This window comes from Polyodon spathula, chromosome 1 (assembly GCF_017654505.1).
Source record: "Polyodon spathula isolate WHYD16114869_AA chromosome 1, ASM1765450v1, whole genome shotgun sequence".
In the NCBI taxonomy this organism is placed as follows: domain Eukaryota; kingdom Metazoa; phylum Chordata; class Actinopteri; order Acipenseriformes; family Polyodontidae; genus Polyodon; species Polyodon spathula.
The window spans coordinates 4,405,875-4,422,824 of NC_054534.1; the positions used below are offsets into that span (position 1 = coordinate 4,405,875).

The 16,950-nt window shown below is 41.6% G+C and overlaps 1 protein-coding gene across 2 annotated transcripts in view; it reads right to left on the reverse strand.

Moving 5' to 3' along the window:
* The window catches only part of edil3b (EGF-like repeats and discoidin I-like domains 3b), a 158,496-nt gene that overhangs the window by 116,832 nt on the left and 24,714 nt on the right, over positions 1 to 16,950 (reverse strand). The window contains exon 2 of one of the 2 annotated variants that reach the window (XM_041244836.1): positions 7,054 to 7,128. In XM_041244836.1, the coding sequence (XP_041100770.1) occupies positions 7,054 to 7,128 (75 nt within the window). Of the gene's footprint in view, positions 1 to 6,999; positions 7,129 to 16,950 lie in introns of both variants that reach the window. The other variant, XM_041244827.1, reaches the window with a different exon arrangement.

The following is a 16,950-nucleotide window of genomic DNA, read 5'->3' on the forward strand; positions in this document are numbered from 1 at the left end:
CCTTACATGTTTCCCCCTGCTGGGCCCTTAGTGAAAGCAAACAGCAGGGCAGCATACAGTACTATTGGCAAGATATCTTCAGCAACACAACTACATAACCTCACTTTATGAAGAGATACATATAGCATGATGTACTGCCTTAACAAAGTCTTGCTTATTCAAAGTGTTGACTAGATGGCTTACAATTAAAACTTAATTTGCATACTACATCTAGTCCAGTAGTTTGCATTTGGGCTCAGTCCCTGCTTGTTCACCTTCATGTATGTATTTATTTGTTTGTTTATCTTTAGCAGACAATTAACATCAAGGCCATAGTTAAAGATAAATCATTTTGACCAAAATCAAAAGAAGGATTATACCAATGTGACAAATACACATGTCTTTATTAAAAATGATGAGGAAACAAAGTGCACAGCAGATATAACCAGTGCAGTATAATGAGTTGATTGATGAACACTTTGAAAATGACATGGTGAGGTGTTGTCTGTAGTATCTGTATTCTAAACTGCTGTAAATCTAGGAACATTAAACATCTGTCAACATGCTGTTAGAAGTGACTGGTGACTTATATGGGAAGAAAACGGCTGCTGAGGTTGTGATATCTGAAAGGCAATTAATCAATCAATCAATCAATATGCACACTAAGCAGAGATGAAGTCTCGAGACCCAGTCTCCATTTCAAGGCCAATCTCGAGGTCACATTTTAAGGTCTTGGTCTGGGTCTCGGTCTCGGTCTCGGCACATCGGGACTTGGTCTGGGTCTCGATCTCGGCACGTCAGGTCTTGGTCTGGGTCTTGGTCTCAGTCTCAGCACATTGGGTCTTGGTCTGGGTCTCGGTCTCGGCACGTCGGGTCTTGGTCTGGGTCTCGGTCTCGGTGCGTCGGGTCTTGGTCTTGTTCTCGGTCTCAGCCTCGGCACGTCGGGTCTTGGTCTGGGTCTCAGTTTCAGCATGTCGGGTCTTGGTCTGGGTCTCGGCCTCGGCACGTCGGGTCTTGGTCTGGGTCTCGATCTCGGTCTCGGTACGTCGGGTCTTGGTCTGGGTCTCGGTCTGGGTCTCGGTCTCGGCCTCGGCACATTGGGTCTTGGTCTGGGTCTCGGTCTCGGCACGTCGGGACTTGGTCTGGGTCTCGATCTCGGCACGTCAGGTCTTGGTCTGGGTCTCGGTCTCGGTCTCGGCACGTCGGGTCTTGGTCTGGGTCTCGGTCTCGGCACGTCGGGTCTTGGTCTGGGTCTCGGTCTCGGTGCGTCGGGTCTTGGTCTTGTTCTCGGTCTCGGCCTCGGCACGTCGGGTCTTGGTCTGGGTCTCAGTTTCAGCATGTCGGGTCTTGGTCTGGGTCTCGGTCTCGGCACGTCGGGTCTTGGTCTGGGTCTCGGTCTCGGTCTCGGTACGTCGGGTCTCGGTCTGGGTCTCGGTCTCGGCCTCGGCACGTTGGGTCTTGGTCTGGGTCTCGGTCTCGGCACGTCGGGTCTTGGTCTGGGTCTCGGTCTCGGCCTCGGCACGTCTTGGTCTTGGTCTGGGTCTCGGTCTCGGTACGTCGGGTCTCGGTCTGGGTCTCGGTCTCGGGTCGGGTCTCGGTCTGTGTCTCGGTCTCGGCCTCAGCACATTGGGTCTTGGTCTGGGTCTCGGTCTCGGCACGTCGGGTCTTGGTCTGGGTCTCGGTCTCGGCACGTCGGGTCTTGGTCTGGGTCTCGGTCTCGGTACGTCGGGTCTCGGTCTGTGTCTCGGTCTTGGTCTCGGTACGTCGGGTCTCGGTCTGTGTCTCGGTCTCGGCCTCAGCACATTGGGTCTTGGTCTGGTCTCTCGGTCTCGGCACGTCGGGTCTTGGTCTGGGTCTCGGTCTCGGCACGTCGGGTCTTGGTCTGGGTCTCGGTCTCGGCACGTCGGGTCTTGGTCTGGGTCTCGGTCTGTGTCTCGGTCTTGGTCTCGGTCGGGTCTCGGTCTGGGTCTCGGTCTCGGCCTCGGCACATTGGGTCTTGGTCTGGGTCTCGGTCTCGGCACGTCGGGTCTTGGTCTGGGTCTCGGTCTCGGCACAGTCGGGTCTTGGTCTGGGTCTCGGTCTCGGCACGTCGGGTCTTGGTCTGGGTCTCGGTCTCGGCACGTCGGGTCTTGGTCTGGGTCTCAGTCTCGGCGCGTTGGGTCTTGGTCTGGGTCTGGGTCTCGGCGTGTCGGGTCTTGGTCTTGTTCTCGGTCTCAGCTTCGGCACATTGGGTCTTGGTCTGGGTCTCAGTTTCAGCATGACGGGTCTTGTTCGGGGTCTGGGTCTCGGTCTCGGCACGTCGAGACTTGGTCTGGGTCTCGGCCTCGGTCTCGGCACGTCGGGTCTTGGTCTTTGTCTCGGTCTTGGCCTCGGCACGTTGGGTCTTGGTCTGGGTCTCGGTCTCGGCACGTCGGGACTTGGTCTGGGTCTCGGTCTCGGCACGTCACGTCGGGTCTTGGTCTGGGTCTCGGTCTCGGCAGCACGTTGGGTCTTGGTCTGGGTCTCGGTCTCGGCACGTCGGGTCTTGGTCTGGGTCTCGGCCTCGGCCTCAGCACGTCGTGTCTTGGTCTGGGTCTCGGTCTCGGCACGTCGGGTCTTGGTCTGGGTCTCGGTCTCGGCACGTCGGGTCTTGGTCTGGGTCTCGGTCTCGGCCTCAGCACGTTGGGTCTTGGTCTGGGTCTCGGTCTCGGCACGTCGGGTCTTGGTCTGGGTCTCGGCCTCGGCCTCAGCACGTCGGGTCTTGGTCTGGGTCTCGGTCTCGGCACGTCGGGACTTGGTCTGGGTCTCGGTCTCGGCCTCCGCACGTCGGGTCTTGGTCTGAGTCTCAGTCTCGGCACGTCGGGACTTGGTCTGGGTCTCGGCCTCGGCCTTGGCACATCGGGTCTTGGTCTGAGTCTCAGTCTCGGCACGTCGGGACTTGGTCTGGGTCTGGGTCTCGGTCTCGGCACGTCGGGACTTGGTCTGGGTCTCGGCCTCGGCCTCGGCACATTGGGTCTTGGTCTGAGTCTCGGTCTCGGCACGTCAGGTCTTGGTCTGGGTCTGGGTCTTGGTCTCGGTCTCGGCACATCGGGTCTTGGTCTGGGTCTCGGTCTCGGCACGTCGGGTCTTGGTCTGGGTCTCGGTCTCGGCACGTCGGGTCTTGGTCTGGGTCTCGGCCTCGGCACATCGGGTCTTGGTCCGGGTCTCAGTCTCGGCACGTCGGATCTTGGTCTGGATCTCAGTCTCGGCACATCGGGACTTGGTCTGGGTCTCGGTCTCGGCACGTCGGATCTTGGTCTGGGTCTGGGTCTCGGCACATCGGGACTTGGTCTGGGTCTCGGTCTCGGTACGTCGGGTCTTGGTCTTGATAACAGTCAGCACGCAGATTGGTCTCATTCTCAAACATTCTCAAGATTATTTTATTTCCTCGATTATCATATAGTCTTTTTTTATCCTTCAAAATACACTCACTTTTACACATTGACAGCTATTAAATACAAAATAATGTAGCCATTATACTCGAGTCTAGAGAGCAGCATTCAAAATTACTAAATTTACCACGTCGCTACAAACCCATGAATCAAGCCAAGTACCATACTACAAGTATAACCAGTGCTGTTGGACAGGTACTGTCTGCAGACCTGTTAACGTTGAGCTTTGTTTTATTTTATTTAGGCAATTTCAAGTTATTAATGAAGAGAATTAGAAATGATTATTATTAAAATGGCAATAAAAAACATCAGTTTGAGTAAATGAAACTTTAAAGGAAACTTATAACTGTAAATGCAGTAAGGTGAGTAATAAACCGACTCCATTGTGATTTAGCAGTTGATTCAAACAATTTAACAATGCTCGATTGTAAATAAACATACAACTATCAAGAAAATCCAGAAATAGGAACACAGGATTTTATGCTGGGTTGTGTTTGGATGATGATATTAATAATAGCATTAGTAATAAAACAAACTTAAATGAGATGGATGCAGTAATTGTATCAATTAAATATGCCAGTCGTTCTCATTCCTGGTCCTGAGGGACCACTGCCCTGCTGGTTTTTGTTCCAACCAAGCGCTCAGTTACATAATTGAACCCTTAATTGAACTAATTAGCTTAATTTGACTTTAAATAGTGTAGCATATAAAAAATCTGGAGAATTTAAGTTCATTATACAATTTTATACCTACATTGAAATATCCATCTGTTTAGAATAATTAAAAAGCTCAGATTAGGCAAATTATTAGTTCAATTATGTAATTGAGCGCTTGGTTGGAACAAAAACCAGCAGGGCAGTGGTCCTCCAGGACCAGGAATGAGAACCACAGAAATTTGCGATTAAAACAATTTTTTAATTTTTTTATTCTCAAGATTAGTCACAACAGCCTTAATTTGTGTGTGTGTGTGTGTGTGTGTGTGTGTGTATATATATATATATATATATATATATATATATATATATATATATATATATATATATATATATATATATATATATAAATCTGATCTATTTCACTTTTCTGCCCCTTAGATGCAGACCCAGACACAAGATTAAGGTGTTTATAGCACTTTATTGGGTTGTTTTTATTAAAATACAGAAATAAAAGAAAAATAATCAAAACAAAAACCTAACTCACACATGGATTGCTAACTAAACTTTTTAAAGAAAAAACCCTAAACTATAAAACCAGACAGCTAAGCCATTTACCAGTTGCAAAACACACAACAAGTAAAAAAAGGTTCACACAGTACCTTATTAAAAAGTTTCTTCATCATGACAGCCTTTCTTCACATAGACTGGAGACTGTCCTGAACAAACACTTTTTCCTTTTTAAATACCTGCCTACTAATCTCAGGCAAGAGGCATTCATTCCTAAATTCCTAATTAGAGACAGGTGAACCTTATCCTGGCACTCTCCCATGGCATTGAGGGGGGTGTGGTCTTTTGGCCCCTCCTGGGCTACATCTTCTTCTCTTCCTCCCCCTAGTCTGTAGCAATATATATATATATATATATATATATATATATATATATATATATATATATATATATATATATATATATATATATATGCACACTCTGTATGACACAAATACTGTAAGTTCTTTGATAGCTGAGCTGCAGGTTAGCCAGATGTTGGGTTCACATAGGTTACTTGAGCAATGTTTTGTAAAGAGATTTTTCTTTTCTGCAGGCTTTGCTAGGAATGTGACCTGCTATTTTAGAATGTGAAAGTCACTTTCCTCATGCCCTTTGGGAATGCAGCTTCTAGGTCCCAAATGAATACCCTAATCTTTGGCACACTTTCTATAATTACTGTATGCTCATTCTGTGAAAACTGTGGAGGAGAGTCTGTAATCTGCTCCTAGTAAAACAACAACTAACAAACTATCACTGATAGAAAATCATTTTGTCATTGTTTTCTTTAAAACAACACTTTAAAACAGGGATTTACATTGAACTTGTAATGATTCATCAGGTACTCTTCCTCTGAGAAGATTTTTGGAAAATAGTCCAGAAAAACGTTATTAAACATACTTGTTAGAATTGCTTATAGTTTATCTGGACAGTGCCAGATATCTGAAAGGAGCAACATTACTAAACTGTTTGCCTCGGTTTGTTGTTGAAAGATGCTGAGCTCCAGTCAAGCTGGCGGGCTGTGATTGGCTGATTCGGCAGTTGTGGCAACATAACTAGTTGCTGTCCTCAGTGCAAAGTATTGATTGTCTGGGCTTTAAAACAACAAAAAAAGCAAAGACACTGAACTAAATATTGAAATACTGAATAGCCCTAAATAACCCCCCCCTCTACCCCAGCAGTGCACCCCCCCCCCCCCCCCCCCCCCCCCCCCACCCTCCACGCGGTTGACGCGATACTGTGCATCCCTCAGGCTGTCACAGACGTCTAAATACTGGGCAGCCAGTGGGGCTGTGTGTCCCTCTCCTAATACAACCGATAGTTTTTCTGGGTCTGTCATGTGTTGGAAATGTGGGAGTGGAGTAATGATTTTTTAAAAGAATATGTCCTTGGTTTGGGTGTATTTATCACAGTGTAGGAGAAAGTGTATCTCTGTCTCAACCTCTCCTGTCTCAAGGTGACCACATAGCCTCTGTACTCTGGGTAGCCAGGTCTGCCTGTGCTGGCCTTTTTCAATGGCCAGGCTGTGGTCACTGAACATGTACTTGGTCAGGATTTGTATCAATTTTATGTCTTTGACGGTGAAGAAATACTGTGCTATGGCAAAGTTTCATTTTACGGTCCAATGGCAATCAAGTTTAATTTGGGTTTTTGTTTCTTTGTCCTAATGTTCCAAATAGGAGCTTTTGATTTGTTTTACAGTTTGGTTGACTGTGATTGGCAGTGCTTTAGCAGTGCTGTCCAGAACCTGGTTAGTGTTTGTGTGGGTTAGAGCAGTGAGCTTCACGACCAGCTGGCTGCAGGGACTCTTTTCTGGGCTGAGTTCTTGGGTTTGCAGGGCCTTGTACTGGAGTGAGTCTGGCTCACTTCTGTTTGGATGCATGCAGCTTCATTCAATGTAGTCAAACATAAGTTACGAGCAAAGTGCCACTGACAATTCAGAGTAGTGCATGTAAATTAAAATATGACCAGGAATAAATAGGTCTCAGTATACAAGAGATCTTTATTAGTTAGTAGGGAGAGAGTGCTGGGCAGCACAGCGCAAGCAGATGACCTATGTGATCATTGCTGTAAAGACAGTCATTTCATAAAAAGTAGACAAGAAGCTGCCAAAATACTCTTTGAAAAGTGCCAATAAGTATGCCTGCAGGCCCCTGATCTTGCAACAGGTGTACAATTACTGTCACAATGACACAAACACTAGGCATTAATACTACAAAAATACTGACATCAACATAGGACAAAGCAACAAGAAATCATACATCAAGTGCACATGGAACAGCAAGTGAGACACTGGCAGCTAGCTACAGACTGATGGCAGGTAGGTGAACAATCTGTGACAGGCCAGTGCCCTGTAAGAAACACACATGCTGCAGAGAGGTGTTGCCTTTGACTGTGGTTGCACTTACCAACCTCCACAATACTAGAACACTTGGGATCTGTGAAGCCAGCAGGACACTCACATGAAAAAGGCTCGTCAGCCAACCCCGTCAAGCAGGCACCCCTGTTCTCACATAGGTTGGGCTCACAAACTTCCCCTGTGAAGTTAAAGGAAGAAAGAGAAAAGGGGTTCAAGTAGACGTTTCAAAAAGCAAGTGCCTACAGAGAGAGATAAATACATAATTTGTCAGACAGAGTATTTCAGCCATAATTACAAAACCCTCAATTGCACTATTTTAGAGATACTAAAATTATCTTAATACATTTAATGTCATTTCATTTATTTAGTTTATTTTCCAACAATTCAGATTAGCAAAATTTGCAGCCAAAAACTATTAAAATACATGTTGATTGAGATGTTGTTCTGAATGGAAAATAAATGAACAGGAATTCATGCACATGGTAGTAAAGAGTCCCGTGTAGAACTATCTTGGTTTGGTCCATTGGACAATTTTTAATTGATTGCATAAATGATCACATGTGGAGTGCTACAGTAGCAACTCCTCAGATTGTATAAAGTAACTACTGTAGCTTGGCTGATGAAGAAGCTCAAGAATAAAGGCTGAGAGAGACAAATGTTGTACCATATCCATGCAATCTAGATAATGCAAAATTATATGTTTGGAGAAGCTATAATACAAGGAACTGCACCAAGCTCCCTCAAGGTTCAGACACCACATCCTGGACCTAACAACTAATAAGTCTGTGCCTGAAACCACACCTCTGGGTTGATAGCTACAAAGACATCAAACAATGACATTATTGCTATATTGTTGTGGGAAATCCCGTAATGTTATTGCCCATTGTCTGTTCTACTGCCTCTGCCTGACACATTGTATTGCTCTATAGTTGACGGTTCTTTTTTCCACCATCTAGCCATTACCTGACCAATTCACCTTGACAATAATTTTAACACCACGAAGCAGAAATACTGGACAGCTTCTGATGACCTGGAAATAGCAGGCATTGAGGACTCTCAAAAAGTGGGTAAAATAAGTTTTTGCACTTTTCCCTGTTGCAGCTGACTGCTTTTATTTCGGAAAAAGTGAGGGTATTTTTTTGTTTTCTTTGCTAAAAGAAAAAGAGTGATAACAGCAACATAAAGTATCTGAGGAATACAAATAAAGTCTTATATAAAAACATGTCAAACTGGCAGATTTAACCACACATTTGCAAAAAGCCGATGAGAGTTAAGAATCGTTTTGTTGGCCCAAGCTAATGGAGTTACTGTACCTCATTGACTCTGGTAGAACTATTTGTAGCGGACAGCTGACCTGGGTAAAATCCCTAAAAGAGATACCTGTACTCTCCTGGTTAACCTACAGTGCATTGCATCATTTTGTATGTTGCTGGGCTTGTAACCCATGACAACCAGCAAATTAATTTCCAGAGATGATCTAATTAGAACATGAAAATGCTGTGTAAAGTACTTTCTTGACTTTCTATTTCAAGCAGGAGAAGCATCAACAAAGTTTCTGGAGTGTAATAATAAACAATGGGGTTTCACTTCCAAACAAAAAACGCTGGCATTCGGTTACACCATAATAAGCCGGTAAGTGGAGATACTTTCCTGTTTTCCTTGCATAAACTAGTAAGTATGCTAGAAATGGAGCTGGAAGAAGTGCGACAGCAACAGGACCTTGAGGAACTGGCACACCCACAATTCATGGAAGTCTGCATCACCCCTAACAGACTGAAAGCCACCAGGGAGATAGAAGGTCAGAACAGCTTCAGAATTTTGATGAGCAGAACCAACAACAAGAGAACGAAAGGAACAACATCAAGGACCCTATTGACAGTGGTGACCAGACAGCAAAAAGAAGGGAGGTCATGATTGCTGGGGACTCCATATTGAGAAACACAGCAAGTTCAATTCGCAGTTTGGACCCCCTTACTACAACAGTGTGCTGCCTTCCGGGAGCCTCAGCACATCACTGAGAATGTGGACAGGCTCCTAGAACGAATAGGAGACAACCCGGTAGTAGTCGTCCACATCGGTACAAACAACATTGGAAGAGACAGACCAAAATCCCTGCAAAACAAATTCAGAGAGCTAGGAAGGAAATTAAACGAGAAAACCAAAACTGTGGTATTTTCTGGTATACTACCGGCACCTTGCAAAGGACCATATGGACAGCTGGAAATAATTAATCAAAATGCATGACTGAAGACATGCTGGACACGGGAAGGCTTCACCTATCTTGATCATTGGACCACATTCTACAACGAGGACTATCTGTATAGACGGGACGGACTGCACTTAAATAACAAGGGAACCAGTCTACTTGGAGAAAAGATCCTCGAGCAGGTTCAGAAGCAATTAAAGTAGAAAGGAAGGGGGGAGAAATCAACAAAAAAACAGAAGGGAGACCACATTAAAACAAGAACAACAACTCAGGTAAGACAACCATTAAATGTATTTATCTAAATGCTAGAAGTATCAGAACCAAAATTCTAGAACTTGAAGCTACTGCACTAATAAGTAACTATGATGTGATAGGTGTTACTGAAACTTGGTTGTCTGAGAGTGATGGGGACGAATATAATATTTGTGGGTATACACTGTATAGGAAAGACAGGCAGGACAGAAGAGGAGGAGAGGTAGCGCTATACATAAGAAACAGTCTTGAAGCCCAGGGGTTAAACCTGGACAAAGAAAATAAAGCAGACTCAATATGAGTCAGAATAACGGACAAAAATTCAAAGGGCATAATAATAGGAGCATGCTATAGACCGCCAGATTCAGACGGTGAGCAAAATAATCTGTTATGCAATGACATTAGAAATGCGTGTAGCAAAGGAGAAGCCATACTAATGGGGGATTTCAACTTCCCCCATATAAAATGGGAAAACCCAGTGGGTAGCATGAAAGATTAAATAGAAATAGTAGAAATGAGAAATGACTGCTTGACAATTTGTCAAGGCACCGACTAGAGGGGAGGCATGCCTTGATTTAGTCTTTTCAAATAACAAAGACGGAATAACTAAAACAGAGGTCAGAGAACCACTGGCAAACTCAGACCACAACATCGTCTCATTTGAAGTGTTTTTTAATCCCCAAAAGTAAAGACTAAAGCTAAGGTTTACAATTTTAGAAAAGCAAACTCTAAAGGTATGAAACAGAGACTAACAGAAGTAGATTGGAGTAAAATAGAGAAAACACTCTCAGAAAAAGGATGGTTGTTCTTCAAAAATGTAGTACCAGAGGCACAAAACAATTACATCCCTAAAGTAGACAAACCTAAATGTAAAACTAAATGGCCAAAATGGTTTAATAGATCAATTAAAAAAAATATTCAGCGAAAAAAGGCACTTTATAGAGCATTAAAAAAGGACCAAAAAGAAAGTACACAGAAAGAGTACACAGAACTGCAAACGCAAGTCAAAAAGGAAGTTAGAAAGGCCAAGAGAGAAATAGAAATGAACATTGCTAAGGGGGCTAAAACCAATTCCAAAATGTTTTTCCAATATTACAACAGCAAGAGAACATTCAAAGAGGAGGTTAAATGTTTAAGAGATACAAATGGCAAAATCGTAGATGAAGAAAAAAAAATAGCAAATATATTAAATGATTACTTTTCACAAGTTTTTACAAAGGAAGATACTGACAACATGCCCCACATGTCATCCAGTTCCTATCCAGTTTTAATTAACTTTAGCATAACTGAGGCAGAAGTGTTAAAGGGACTAGGAGCTCTTAAAATAAACAAATCCCCTGGGCCAGATGAGATCCTCCCAATAGTACTCAAAGAAATGAAAGAAGTTATTTACAAACCGTTAACCAAGATCATGCAGCAGTCTCTTGACACAGGGGTGGTACCGACAGACTGGAAAATTGCAAACGTAATACCGATCCATAGAAAGGGAAACAAAACTGAACCAGGTAACTACAGACCAGTAAGCCTGACTTCTATTATATGCAAACTTATGGAAACTATAATAAGATCCAAAATGGAAAATTACCTATATGGTAACAGGGTCCTGGGAGACAGTCAACATGGTTTTAGGAAAGGGAGATCGTGTCTAACTAACTTGCTTGATTTTTTTGAGGATGCAACATCGATAATGAATAATTGCAAAGCATATGACATGGTTTATTTAGATTTCCAGAAAGCTTTTGACAAAGTCCCGCACAAAAGATTAATTCTCAAACTGAACGCAGTTGGGATTCAAGGAAATGCATGTACATGGATTAGGGAGTGGTTAACATGTAGAAAACAGAAAGTACTGATTAGAGGAAAAACCTCAGAATGGAGTGTGGTAACCAGTGGTGTACCACAGGGATCAGTATTAGGTCCTAATAAGGACTACTAACAACTAACGAGCAAGATGGGCCAAATGGCCTCCTCTCGTTTGTAAACTTTCTTATGTTCTTATGTTCTAATAGAAGTAACAAGGACAGGTGTAGTGCTGAGTAAGAACATAAGAACATAAGAAAGTTTACAAACGAGAGGAGGGCATTTGGCCCATCTTGCTTGTTTGGTTGTTAGTAGCTTATTGATCCCAGAATCTCATCAAGCAGCTTCTTGAAGGATCCCAGGGTGTCAGCTTCAACAACATTACTGGGGAGTTGATTCCAGACCCTCGCAATTCTCTGTGTAAAAAAGTGCCTCCTATTTTCTGTTCTGAATGCCCCTTTGCCTAATCTCTATTTGTGAGCCCTGGTCCTTGTTTCTTTTTTTCAGGTCGAAAAAGTCCCTTGGGTCGACATTGTCAATACCTTTTAGAATTTTGAATGTTTGAATTAGGTTGCCTCATAGTCTTCTTTGTTCAAAACTGAATATATTCAGTTCTTTTAGCCTGTCTGCATATGACATGCCTTTTAAACCCGGAATAATTCTGGTTGCTCTTCTTTGTACTCTTTCTAGAGTACAGTACAGTACATGGAAGCTGAAGCTGCTTTTTCGCTGCCCCACAGGGAACAGCATTAGTGTTCACCTGGCTGTATTCGTGGAAATACATCAAATAAAATAAATACATTCTAATAGTGACCCTCTATCCCATTGATTGGATGAAGGATGAAGGAATTACCTCGTGGTGGCCCAAAGGAAAACTCATTGCTACTCCTAGCACAAGGAAACGTTAACACCAGACAATGCAGTCTTAACAAGGCAAAGATAAAGGGTACAAAGAGAAAGATAGCCAAAAAGAACTGAATAAAGTAGTGTGAAAAAAGAACATATTACAAAGACCTTGTAATGCAAGTCTGTGATAGTTACTCATGACAATAGAACACACGAAACACTTAACACTGGTCTCAAACTCGAGGTAGATACAACAAAAAGCCTTCAGACACTGTGTTGGCTCCCTGTTTTATGAATCCATGGGATGCTGCTATTGCTGGCTAGCTATCAGTTGTTGAAAGCAATCCCTCCAGTATAATAAACCAACATGAGAATGTGGTACAGTAAATCAGCATGAGAAACACAAGCATTTGAGATGGGAAACTCTGTTCCAAATACCAGTTTTCACCAGGGGTTTCATATATTCTGTTACAAAAGAAATATTCTTTTCACACTGGAACCTTACAGGGAAAAACACAATAGAACTGTAAAAAACAAATCAGTATGAAATTCAACGATGAGACATGATTGGACTGTTTACTGTTAAATAAAGTTAAGAGTTAAGAAATAGACAGGATTTTTTTTTTTGGCTGCTTAAGCCAAACAGACTTTTTCAGCCCTGCATAAAAATCAACAGTTGGTTTAATTGCCTGGCATGTGCCTCAGCTACCTTCCATTGCTAGGCCAGGTTCTGCAGGTCTTTAATGTGTCAGGTAGTGGAGAAGGTGCTGCAACCTGGAAGCATGTACGTTATGTATTTTAGTTGTTAGCTTGTTAACCTTTATCCTACAATTTACTTTGTACTCAAATAAAATGTGAGCAGATGAGTGCTTTTTAAATTTTACTTCTGTCTATATTCTGTCTTCAGGGCAATATTTTCAACAGTGTTACTTATTCTCTAAGCGGAGCCCAGAGCTTGGAAAAATAAAAAGTATTAAAAAAAAAACAAAAACAAACATTACTGTGGTATTTTTTCTAAAATATATATTTGCTGTCTTGCCTCAGGAAACATACATTCCATCATTCCTTCTACAAGTGTGAATTACAAATGCTTTCTCTGTCTTCGCTCTCTATACCCCTAACTGTGCTTTCTCCATGAGACGGAAAGGATGTTCAAATCATACCCCCAAGCTTTCTTTTTAAAACTCTTTAAACCTTTTCCATCTTAGTTAAAATGGTTTCCCTTGCCAAAACAGTTAAGCTGTCATTTATTTTTACAAAGGTACAGTTGCAGTAATGCAAAATACATGCTTTGAAAAGCTAAACGTTCTTATAGCTCTGAAGAAAATAACTGGAGATGTTCCAGAAATATAAACCACTTTGGTAAATGCTGAGAAAATTACTATGACTACGACTACAACTACTAATAATAATAAAGACAAGGTCAGGTAAAACTGTACATAGTGTGCTGTGCCTAGCAATGGTGTTACAAAAAGGGCATTACACATCTGATACTGTACTTCATATTTTCTAATAAAAATTCATTATAACTTCATAATGTGACTGAATTTGTTGTTACATTGTGTAATGTTGTGTATATATAGAATATTGTATTTAAATGTTTGAAAAACACTAAGTCATCTTGGATAAAGGCGTCTGTCAAATAACTAAATAATCCCCCACACAAATGTATGCAAGATACAGGTGGAATTAGTATAGAAAACCTAAACTAAGTATTGCCAACATTTTAGCATAGCAATTGTTTATGTTATGGGGAATCTTAAGGTCAATAATTCAATTTGACAATTCTCAAAAAAACTAAAAAACTAAAAAAAAGCTACATGCCATAAATATTGAATTAATATATTTCAGTTACATTAGTCATGATCAGTCATGATGAGGTAGGTAAAATTGGAACAGTTATGTAATATCATAAATTGGTGTCACAAAGACGGCCGGAGTGGGTGACGTCAGACCAGAAGCAGGAAATAAACGACAGAGAGAGGTGGAGTTTGGTGGAGCTGAGCGAATGGTTTTGCTCAGCATTTAGTAAATAAACAGAACAGAAAATAAAAAGGTTGTAAGACAAAAAACACACAGGACACGGCACTCGTTGCCAAAACAAAAAGACAAACAAAACGAACTATACAGACAAAACACGGTGAGCAGATTTCACTACTTTTTGCTTTTACAATTATTATCTCCGTCTCCTATCCCGTTCTCCACTCACTGAACAAAATATACACAGGGGCGGGCACTTCTTTTTTCAAAGCAATGCATGTTCAGTTCATAGCACAGTCCTTATAATGTGTGACATTCAAAATATTACAATACAATGACAACCACTTTTGAAGTACAAGTGTTTTCTGTTTTTCTTTAGAAATAACAATGCCACTATCAGAGCAAGCTATCTCTATTTCCATTGCAAACATACACCTGAGTGTTATCTGTCCCTGCTAACTGATACAGTTTTGATAAGGAATGATCTTTAATCAAGGCAAAATGGCCCGGGCCTAACACCTTTGCATACCACATATGAAATCCACAGCTCTAAAACTGATAAAATGATAGTGTGATGAGGGCTTGATCACAATTAGTGACTATCTAGAAAAGAACATTCTATTCTGGGCCCCTTACAGTAGTTCTTCTGCACTCTTCAGACAAGCACACATTGCAATTAAAGATGACAGAAGGCCTATTTTGACTCATTACCAAAGGACATCTGCATGGACCTATTTCAAGCTTTAGCTATTAGCAGGGAGCACAGCATGTATGCTGAATAATGCTGAAAAATACTAAAGAAATGAACATCTTAACCTTAACCATATCTTATAATCAAATGCACCATTTCCCCAATGAAATGACCTTCTGTCAACAGAGGAACATGTGGATGCCTGCAAAGTATTAGAGATTGAAAAGAGGACAGGTTTATCTAATGAATGGCAGCAATTGTATAACATTATATTGATTGCAAAAGCTTAAATTCAAGTTTCACCAACACCAAAGTGAGAATAGTTCAAGAATGACAAACGACCCAAGGTAAATGAAGGGGTAGGATTTGACAAGGAGAATCTCATATGTAATTCCCTTAACATGCTTACACAGTCAAGAGCTGCAAGGGATTTGAGTTAAAAATGAAACATTCATGCACGATCAAAGCTGGCATAGACACCCTAATACAAAGCTCACAGCAATGGAGAATCCTTAAGAAGTCGCAACTACGGAAAGAGCAAAGGAGATATCAGTTTAGTTTATATGGAAGAAAGAAATTTGATAAACTGTCACTACCAATGCTATTTAAGACTTTTGTAATTGTGATTACTTTTTAACTGAGACCCCGATTCACAAAATGTTAAGGACTCTTTAAAAGACTGTTTATAAGTGTTTTCTTAGTTAGCAAACATTCTTTGAAAACTGAAAATAAACCTCTAATAATCTTTATTTATTTATTTATTTATTTATTCTCAATGATTTACAAACACACACACACACACACACAGTTAAACTGACACATTTATCCCAGCTCTGAATCAAGTATCATCAGTTGTCAACTGTCGTATATGGTCTAAAAGAGATGTAAAATGAAAGGTATTTTATTAACCCCCTGTTAAGACTGGTACTCTTGTTTTAGCAAGTCTAAATTTTAGTCTTTCTTTTTGTCTAAATTTATCTATTTTTTGCATTTCCAGGAATCAGCTTGCAAAACTAGCGTAAGATGTTACTAGACCAAGTTCAGAGGATTTAGAACTTATTTCAATGACATCATCTCCAAGCTTCTGGCAAGAGCACTGAAGATCTTTGCAGATTGATTTTTGTACAAGCAGCTGATCTGTAGTAAAGTAAAGCAAAATAGTCAATAGCAAGCCGACACAAGCACCTACAGTATGAGTAGGGCAGTGGGCAGGATTTTCAAAAGGTTGTAAATGATAACTCCAGTATTAATCAACACATCGGTATGTAGCACTGATTTGGGCAAAAATAATGTTAATATCTTAACGAGCAGTGCTTCTTGCGACTGTTTGTTTTGTTTGCATGGGAATTTAAAACCAAATCCATGTTAATTATCATAATTTATCACAAGTTAATTTCCACTTGGAAAAGGAAGGTTTTAATTCACAAAAAAAGTATACAAAACTCAGCTTGAAACAGTATTTAAGTTCTTTGGTGTTAAAAAAAAAAAAAAAGAAATAAATAAACAAACTCTACGGTATGGATTTGCTGGGAATGGCAGCAGTTGCAACAAATGTAATTTTAGAGCTTGAGTGCGAGCCTGAGATTGACAGACCCCGGCTGCGACGCCCACAATACAGAGAGAGGGTGTACAGGATGGGGGTTCATTTCTTAGATTTAACTGGTGATGATCTAAAAACTCGATTGCATCTGTATAGGGCATTTTGTCGACCTCTGTCTGCTGGAGGACCTTGAATTGCCTACAAAAAGGGTCTGTGCAGTACACCCTGCAAATGGAGTTGTTGGCAGCATTGTCCTTCTATGTCATTTCTCGGTCATTTCAAATGGTCACGAGTGACTTGATAAAGATGGTTAATGATTATATCAGTATCCCACTTAATCAGGAGCAGCTGCAAAATATTAAATGGGCGTTTTATGACATTGCTGGATTTCCCAGAGTAATGGGAGCTATCGATTCCACACATGTTACACTCAAATCCCTGCAGCACCATGCATATATTGTACATATGCGAACAGGAAGGGGTTCCATTCACTAGACATGCAGGTGATTTGTGATGCATCCTAGAACATCTGGAACGTATGTGCAGATTTCCCTGACTCCGGTCATGACTTTTACATTTGTACACAATCCTCTGTATTTAATCATTTTCAGTAAACCAGATGGCATATTAGTAGGTAAGTATTATAGTTAAGACTACCTAGATAATTCAATATTTGTATTTGTCT